Source organism: Asterias rubens, chromosome 6, assembly GCF_902459465.1.
Source record: "Asterias rubens chromosome 6, eAstRub1.3, whole genome shotgun sequence".
Lineage (NCBI taxonomy): Eukaryota > Metazoa > Echinodermata > Asteroidea > Forcipulatida > Asteriidae > Asterias > Asterias rubens.
This window is the reverse complement of record NC_047067.1, coordinates 8,904,725-8,914,834: the sequence shown is the minus strand read 5'-3', so window position 1 is coordinate 8,914,834 and position 10,110 is coordinate 8,904,725. Positions and strand designations below refer to the sequence as shown.

The 10,110-nt window shown below is 37.4% G+C and overlaps 1 protein-coding gene across 1 annotated transcript; it reads left to right on the top strand.

Moving 5' to 3' along the window:
• Positions 1 to 2,795: 2,795 nt before the first annotated feature.
• Positions 2,796 to 9,169, top strand: LOC117291570 (sulfotransferase family cytosolic 1B member 1-like). The gene is made up of 6 exons (XM_033773374.1): positions 2,796 to 3,117; positions 3,951 to 4,186; positions 4,567 to 4,690; positions 6,471 to 6,565; positions 7,372 to 7,564; positions 8,881 to 9,169. Exons 1-6 carry the CDS (start codon positions 2,898 to 2,900, stop codon positions 8,991 to 8,993), a joined length of 981 nt encoding a protein of 326 aa, XP_033629265.1. The 5' UTR covers positions 2,796 to 2,897; the 3' UTR covers positions 8,994 to 9,169.
• The last annotated feature ends 941 nt before the right edge of the window (positions 9,170 to 10,110 follow it).

The window sequence follows — 10,110 nt, the reverse complement described above, 5'->3', positions numbered from 1 at the left end:
TTTGATCTTTAAAGACACTGGACACTATTGGTAATTGTCAAAGACCTGTCTTCACACTTAGTGTATCTCAACAAATGCACAAAATAACAAACCTTATGAAAATTTGAGCTCAACAGGTCGTCGAAGTTGCGAGATAATAATGGAAGAAAAATCACCCTTGTCACACAAAGTTGTGTGCTTTCAGATGCTTGATTTCGAGACCCCAAAATCTAATTCTGAGGTCTTGAAACCAACTTCGTAGAAAATGTCTTCTTTCTCGAAAACTACGTAACGAGCTGTTTCGCACAATGTTTTACACTATAAACAGCTCCTCATTACTCGTTACCAAGTAAAGTTGTATGCTAATAATTACTTTGAGTAATTACCAACAGTGTCCAGTGGCTTTAAAGTTGCACTTGATGTTGTGTTGAAAATCAAATATGATTACGTGGGTGAGAAACAAAAATATGCCAGGCTTTTAGGTGTCTATGCTTATAGTGGCATTTCGGCTTATTCCATAAATTGCTAGCTGTTGATGGAAATTATTTTGAAGAAAAAAAGGTTAAACCCAACGATTAATGTAGCTTATTATTTATCGCCATGGTTTAGCTGGTAGCTCTTCTGGGTCTAAGATTGATTTTTTTTCCCGCCAATTTTGAAACAGAAATGAGTCAAGCAACTTTCTCTTCCGGTTATTATATTGCTATGTATTTGCACTGAATTATTCATTTCTTTTTACTCAAGTTTATTATGTATAGTTACATATATGATTATTTAACACGGCACGCTGTAGATGTGAGTGGGAGAGGTAATAAATTAAGTCTTAGTATGAATTATTCATATCTTGCATATTCATATTTTATGCAAATTTGTGTTGCAATTCACAGAGACTATTTACTTGTTTTGGGTTAATTTTAAAAGGATTAAATGACAATATTATTTGAATGAGAAAATGAGTGGTATTGTGTTTTATATTATTATTAATGGTTTATTTTACTTTATTAAAAAAAATTGTTCTAAGGTGACCATTCAAACTTACAAAGACCCTATTGTCCTCTTTTGTTATAGGTTCCAGGTTTGAATGTGTATACCTACTCACCCCCCCCCCCCCCCCATACCCCCTCCTAAGGAAGTATAATACATGTAGTTGCAAACTCTAGTAGGGTAAAATCATAGAGAACAAATTGCCTTTGACAATTTTACCAATTAAAGGTGCCCAGTTTCTTTAACGGGAGGGTGAACCTTAGTTTGTTAGACATACCAACTTCACAAAGAGCACTGGATAGCTATTATTATTACAAAACAAAAGGAAGTATTTCTTCCCCCAAAAAAAATTATCTGACAAAGGCTTCAGGCATAAAACCTTTCTCAGGCATCTAAATAAACACAGCGCCCTCTCTTGACTTGAACCATGAACAACAACTACAAAACTCCTTTTTCTGTTCTTGTGACATTTAAGATCGAGTTGTGTTATTAAACACATATTTACTGGCCTAATTCGGTAACTAGTGGTACGTCTTTTCCCACTCGAGCCTGTGAGTGACCAGAAGAGGGGCCTATTTCCCTACCACTGGTTCTACCTGATTATACTTTATCTTGAATCAATAGGGGCAGGGAAGTTAGCGTATCTGCATGATATGTTTTTTTATCTACACACATACTTTACCCATGGAGGAAGGAAACCTTACGATTCATACACCATGTAACAAATTGCGCTTACAATCTGACCGTTGTCTCAAAACAAACGTGTAGTTTAAAAAAACACAAAAAAAACACACACACACACACCCACACACGCCCACACCAAGGGCCCTGTCTACCATTAGGCCAAATAAAAAAATACAATTTGATCGTCCCCGCCCGCATCTTTTTTTTTTTTTGGGGGGGGGGGGGGGGGGGGCCGCATCATTTTTTATTTTCCCCCCCCGATTTTTGTAAAACAAAAATTATGTGAATGCCTACTAGCAAATATTTTTAGTGTAACTTATGCAACGAAGTGATATAAAATAAGTTTGCGGTGGGTTCAAACTGAATTCAATTCAATTCAATTCAATAAACATTTATTTCGGTATTGCCCTCACATGATATAATACATCATTGGTTTTTCATAAATATTAACAGTGGCAGTTGTAAACAGTAGCCAAAGTTATTAACAAATCAGAAGGGCAAAACTTAGGATTGGGTGAAGCCTTGGCTTTTGTACCCTAGCCTATTGACCATTTGAATTTGTGGTCTGTTTGATTTGAAATACTAAGCAGCCATCTTGGGGAAAAATTAAAAATAAAAAGGCCCTCATCCTCCTCTTTTGGGAAAAATCCGGACGATCAACTGGTATTTTTTTTTAGTTGGCCTTATGCAGGGATTATATTTTACAGACTAATGTACGTTATCAATATGTCCATACCCCAAGTTGTTTATTTTCAGATGAATGCAGCTATAAATGGTGACAGTTACGTAATCGTTTTGCGAAACTTCTCAAAGATCTCTGATAGTAAAGTTAACGTAAATAAAAGACGGACCACTATTTCTGGAGTTTGCATTCAAAATAAAAATGGGCATTGTAAAGAATTGAAGCAACAACATTCATTGGTTATTACTGATTTTGATTGATACACAGATTCATAGGTTGTGTCTTAGTTTTACATTATTATTTATATGACGTCAGTAACAGTTGCTCCATTGCTCACTCCTAAATTAAATGTTAAACATGTCAGACACCCCTTTTTGAAATGGACGAATCCAGGGTACCTGTTCTTTGGGGGGGGGGGGGCGGCTCCCGGCATTGGCATTATTTTGAGATGCACTTTTGATACGAAGTCACTTTGATTCATACAACCGGTGGAGTAAAGCAGACCCCTCGTTTTCATACCAGCTTTTTATTTTAAAAACACAACTGCACAAGGTGAAAGATAAACAACATGGCTACCAACCCTCTACTGGCGATGCTCCCGCCGATAATCAACGGGAAAACCCACAAAGAATTATTTCTGGAGATGGAGGAATACCAAAAGAGTACTGGGGTTCACAATCTGAACGGTAATAACTACAGCTGGGTTATGCCGCGCGCCAATTTCGACGCCATCAAAACTTTTGAGGTCAGAGAGGAGGACATTTTCTACATCACATTCCCAAAATCAGGTAAGTTTGCTGAGAACATAGACTTTACGTCATTTATATGAATAGGCTTAACAAATAATAATATCCTAGAATTGTATTTTCTTTCACCATGTCCAAGGTCCTTCCTTACTATACTTGTTACTTACTTACGATTTATGGGAGAAACTGTTAAGGCTTATCCCTTTGTAAGGATTAAGTTTCCGTATGGCGCCACCACTTTTTTATTCGATATAAAAATGAGATATCCCTTTTTGTAAAAATGAGTGAAAAAGTGGTGGCGCCAAAAAAGTTATCCCTTTGGGACCCCATACCCTATCAGTCATTGATTCCTTCCAATAGGCATCGATCTCTTTCTTCAATGCGGGACCGAATCAAACGCAAGGCTGAAGGATTCGCTTTGACATTTTGCTTTGCACTAATAATATTATACTAATTTATTTTACAACGAATGAACACATGGTGGCAGGATACGGATGTGTTTGGACACTATTGGTAATTGTCAAAGACTATTTTTCTCATTTGGTGTATCTCAACATCCTGCATAAAGTAACAAACCTGTGAACATTTGAGCTCAATTGGTCGGCGAAGTTGCGAGATAATAATGATAGAAAAAAAAACACCGTTGTCGCACGAAGTTATGTGCTTCCAGATGCTTGATTTCTAGACCTCAAAATCTAACTCTGAGGTCTCAAAATAAAATTCGTGAAAATTACTTCTTTCTCGAAAATTACGTTACTTCAGAGGGAGCCTTTTTCTCACAATGTTTTATCAACAGCTCTCCATTGCTCGTTACCAAGTAAGTTTTTATGCTAACAATTATGTTGAGTAATTCTACCAATAGTGTCCACTTCCAGGAACTCATTGGATTGGGGAGATCATATATTTCATCCTCCACGATGGCCGTTCAGATTTCAACAGAGAAAACATGAAGTCTGCACTGGAGACTACGCTCGTTATGAACCCATCAGATGTTAATAGTGGGGTACCGGGTTATAAGACATACGAGAAAATCATGTCTAACCCGAGGGTCATACCTACTCACTGTCAAGTAGACCTGTTACCAACACGAATGTGGGAGAAAAAGCCAAAGGTATACTATCTTATTAAAATTAAAAAAACAAAACAATAATAATAAAATTATATTTCTCTTTTCTTTCACGTGATTGTGTCCTATAATTCACTACCCACCTCTCTTCGCTCCCCACCTTCACTTATACTATTATACATTTTTTAAACCATTAAAAATCGGCACAATACTTTTTGTTGGGGGGGGGGGGGTGACACAAGACAGAGTGAACACAGAAATTACATCGATGGGCTAACAAAAATACATTGCTGCTCATTAGAAAACAACTTCTGTGAGTCTTTCACACCTCATTATGTCATATATATATTGTTTATGTGGCTTGTATATAAAGTTGTAATTATAACAAAACAAAACTCTGCTCTGTCTTTTTTAACGAAATTAAGGTGATCTACCTGGCCCGCAACCCAAAGGATCTACTGGTTTCCTACTTCAACTTCATCAAGTCTCTGCTTTCCCCGTCATTGCAGACGTGGGAAGGGTTCATCTTTCTGCTCATGACTGGGCAAAGTAAGTCATTAGGCCGAACAAAGAAAAAATTAATACCGGTTAATCGTCACCTCTCTCATCCTTTTCGTATAGCTAGCCTACATCCTTTTTAACTATTTTTAAATACATTTTTTTTGTTAAAAAAGACACATTTTCTGTGTATTTTTCATTAAACTTACTATAATCTTTTAAAAACTTATAAAGTAAGCGCTCACTTAAAAAAATGAAGAACTGGTGGCCTGAGTTTGAATTTAAACACATGGTGGCAAGCTTTGAAAGAAATAAAATAAAATAAAATCTCGGACGATCAACGGGTGTTTGGCCTTAAACATCATTTAACAAAAACTATTGACCAACATGAGGATTCACTGCTATACCAAGGGGGGGAATAAGTAGGCTGAGGAAAATTGAAGGGGAGCACTCGCGAGGAAACAAAATGAGTAAATTAACAACCCCACAGACAATCCACCATAGAGAAAAGGAAGATGACTCCACTTACAACGAAATCCTCATTTTTTTATTACTTCCTCTGAAACAGCCTATTTATGTTCTGTTCGTGTATCTGAGATTTGTTTAATGGTGAAATTCAAGGCTAATTCATTCCGGACTGGTGCTCTTTATGTGGCACATTTTTGTCTAAATCTACTATATGTAGAACTACACACCCGTACTACCAGTCTGTTTCGATCAGCAATCGGAAAAAAACATGAACAGAAATTCAACAGTAATAACATAATAGTCTACTTGGCAAATCCATGCATTGACGATTATTCAAGTCCCTGCTCGGGACTTGATATAGATGGTACCATCATGAAAATGATTTAAGGTTCATCCTGCGGTGACGTCACAAACCATTGCAACGATTCGCATCAGTTAAAATGTGCTCAACTACGGACGGAATATTCGCAGAAAAAATGACGGGCTATGAACCGGGCTTATGGAGTTCGTATAAAAAAAACTGCTTTGATTACGAGACATCGACCATTCTACCTCCATAGATGAGTTTACACAATTGAAATCTTTTCATAGTCATATGACTCGATTTCCGTAGCAATCACACGTGTAGTAGACATTTCAGTGTTTTCAACAAAACGACTATAATCGGCGTCAAAACTTGCCCTACATGCATGTTTGCGTAACAAACCAATTGTAAACTCTGAATTGATGGGCTTTGGAAGGTGTAGTTATTTTGTATTGTGTTTTTCAGTGCTTTGTATGAGGCTATAATTGAACTACGGCCGTTTTGCTCCACCGTAAAATGCAAAGTTGATAGACAAACCCTACCCTTTTGTAATGTTTTCTCTTGGCATACCAATTACATTGGTCGGATGGCCTCTTTCTTTTTGCATTCCTTATAAAGGTCACCCTTTCGCCCTCAGCACACTTTGTATGGTTCACCATGGGTTCACGTAAATGATGCTCGATGTAATCAATTTAATGAAAATGATTGAATTCATTGAGGAGGAGCATTAGGAACACTCAACTAACTGCTCTAATTAATTGTTACTTTTAATTGCACCCCGTCATTTAATTGATTTGTCAAGTATTCCGCTGACAGCTTGCAAAATGAGTACCTTAATAAAAATTAAAATAACTCATCTTAAGAATTATCAATTTCTGTCATTCCTTTTTACTAATGAGCAGGAGAGAGTGCTTGTTTAAATATCTGTTTTACTGAACTTTTGAGTGTCATTTTGTTTTGAAAAGCATCACCAATCCCGGTCCACATCTTTTTGACTCACCCCCTGTATGCTAACGGTAACGGATCCCACTTTGGCATGTTTTTCGTTTTACGTTACAGTGATTGGCGGTTCTTGGTTTGATCACGTGCTTGGTTATTGGGAGCATAGAAACGACGATAATGTCTTATTCCTCAAGTATGAAGATCTTCATAAGGTAATGTCACACATTAAAGGTTAATGAGAAGCGTACCGCGTCTTACAAATCTTGTATAACTGAAGGAATTATTCTTCTTGTGTGGACACATTCTAACCATATTTTCGGCGATATCTCAAAACATATGATTAATTATAGATACTGAAAACAATTTATTTAACATTTGCACCACAGGGTGTTAAATGCAGTGGACACTATTGGTATATTACTCAAAACAATTATTAGCATAAAACCTTACTTGGAATAACGAGTAATGGAGAGCTGTTGATAGTATAAAACATTGTGAGAAACGGCTCCACCTGAAATAACGTATATATAGTTTTGAGTAAAAGAAGTAATTTTCCACGAATTTGATTTCGAGACCTCAGAATTAGATTTTGAGGTCTCGAAATAAAGCCCACAACTTCGTGTGCCGAGGGTATTTGGGATGTTTTTTCTTATCATTAATATATCGCACATTCCGACGACCAATTTGTGCTCAAATGTTCACAGGTTTGATATTCGATGCATAATGTTGAGATACACCAAGTGGTCTTTGACAATTACCAATAGTGTGTCCAGTGTCTTTAAAATAACACTAATTTCTAAAAAGCAACCAAACGGTTAAAAGACATAGGTTTATTTTGCCTTGTAATTTTGTTTAGCAATTTTCAAATGGTTAGACAAAGTATAGGCCTACTTTATTTTCGCTGCGTCTTTTTTTCCCCCGGGGGAATTCTTGTTTATTTATCTCTTGATTAAAACCAGAAAGAAGCAAATAACAATAATAATAATAATTAAGTTAAGTTGTTTATTTATTAAACCAGGACTTGCCGGGAAATATTCGTAAGATTGCAACCCACCTCGGCAAGGATCTCAGCGATGACGTCATCGCAACCATCGCAGAACACGTGACCTTCGGCGGGATGCAGAAATCTTACCAGAAAATTGAGGAGGAGCAGGGTGAGGAGGGGAAGGAACTGACGAGAATGTTTGGCGTCATTCCCTATCTCAACAAAGGTATTAATACAACATTGGGTTGAACGAAGCAATTAATTTGACGTGAAATTAACTTTAAATGTACCCGCAGCCAAATTTAAGAAACGCTAGGATGAATCCTTTTTCGAGTTAGGACTAGTAACTTGTCTTTGAGTCTTGAGTCTTGAGTGAATTAATCCCTATGCAGCTCACGTAAGAAGCTGGGATGGTGCGTTTGTGACGTCAATGGTCGACGGTGCAAGGTGCGAAGAAAAAAAAGGGAAAAGAAAAGGCTGTGCACTTTTTACAATGTGCAAGAGCCAGACTTTAAGGTTTACAACATCCTACAGCCAGCCAGAGGTCGTGGGACTCTTAATTGCTGGCAGGGCAACCTCAGGATGGGTTCAACGCGTACTAATGACTATGGATATGTCCTAATATTAATCCTAAAAGTTAGAAAAGAGTTTGATGAAATCGAGACGTCAGGTCATTTTGAAATGGTAGAACCTATTGTGGCAAATTTCAACCCGCTTAACCTTACTTCCTAAAAAACCATTCGCTAAGGCATCTCTCTGAGAACTAAATGATAATAAAAAATAAAGTCCATTAAATTTTTAGTACAGTTTTGTTATGGTACGCTCGATCCAAATCGACAGGCAAACTTAACTTTACAATTTACATTGGCTCGACATCTGAAACCTAGGTGCTCCAGATTCGTCCAGACGACTGCAAAAGCTCCAGATTCGTCCCGACGACTGCAAAGGTCGATTATTCGACTCATGGCGCGTCCAGTCGCTCCTCGAATTGTTACAGACGTCGAAATGTTCATGTATTTTGTTCAGAATGTGGTTGGGCGTGACTCTGGAGTGTCGTCTAAAACGGATTTTAGAGATTAAAGCATTTTTCAGTGGCAGGCATGAATACAAAAACAAACTACAGAGATCGGGGAATTGTTGTCAAAGGGACTGTTGGTATTAGCATGTTTGTGGTTTACGAGGATGGAGAGTGTGTGCACAATCCGAAAGATGGTTAGGCCCCATCACCTCCCCCGGCCGAAGTGTGCACACAATCCGAAAAGACGGTTCGGTGGTCTAGGCCCCAGACCGAAGATGACCAGCAGACTGATGTAAGTGTGCCACCAGTGTGCAATTTTCACGAGTCCTGTGGCCAAACAATCGGCATACACATTAGATGACTGATTGATCTTTGGGTTGCCGTGATGTGTGTTTATGTTCTGGACAAAAAAAAAAAAAAAAAAAAAAACATGCCCCCTCTGAAGTTAAAAGGTAGACGTTACTTATTTTATGCACCGGTAAGTAGGCTTAACACACGTTTTTCCTCATTTTTATAATTACCAGGTAAAGTCGGAAGTTGGAAGACCATGTTTACGGCAGAGCAGAACGCCATCTTCGACTTGCTCTATGCAGAGAAGATGAAGGGAAGCGGGCTCGACTTCGACTTTGAACTTTAGAAAGTAATTATTTTGATCACTGTCTTAGAAGTCGGTTAGCTGCGTATGTCTATGCTAAGAGTGTCGCAGTACAAACCACTGGTAATACTGACAAACCATCTTAAAGGCATGGACACTAGTGGTATTTACCTAAAATAATTGTTAGCATAACAACTTACTTGATAACGAGCAATTAATTATGCTATAGGAGCTGTTTATAGTATAAAACGTTGTGAGCAACGGCTCCATCTGAAGTAACGTAGTTTATGAGAAAGAGGTAAATTCTCACTCCAATATTAAAAGACTTCAGGTCTGCTGAAGCGTTTCTTAGACATCTAAAAAGCCCACAATTTTGTGCGACAAGTGTGTTTTTCTCCTTTCATTATAATCTCTTGCAACTTCTCTGACAAATTGAGTCCACATTTTCACAGGTTTATTATTGTATGCATTATGTAAGTCTCTTAATGTGTGTAATATAATATTGCTCAAGGCTGTATAAGTAGAAATAGCATAATATATCCATTTTAAATTTTTAATTTTGATGCCTACGGGCAAATTTTCACCTTTTGTGTAAAATGTTTGATTATCCTATTTTTGTTTGCTTTTAATGTATTTTAAAAGTTAAATGTAACGCGGTCGTTTGAAGGTTAAATAAACCATAAACAATGAACCATAAACCAATAATTGTCAACGGTTAAGCAAAAAAATAAAAATAATGATTAAGCAAACAGATAAGCTTCAATTAACCCATATGGGTAATACATGGACATGTCAACAATACACTTAGCCCCCCCCCCCCCAATTAAACCTATGCATGGAGTTGTCAGCATGTGATCCTCATTACGTGGCCTCAACATGGACGTATCTGCAACCAAACCATTTTCCTCGCTGCTGGGTTAAATTAAATGAAATGATGATGTGTATCAACACGTCAGACCCACAGATTGTAAACAAATAAATTCATAATATTGCTTAAAAGGTGACGAGCAATTTTAACGAAAACATTGATTTTTTGTGGTGGGGAGAGAAGGTTACAAAGGTTGCAACGCTTATATTTAGCCACACCACTTTAGCCACATAATAATTTTGCTAAAAAGGTGACGGGCGATTTGGAAGGAAGCTTTGTTTTAACTTTTCC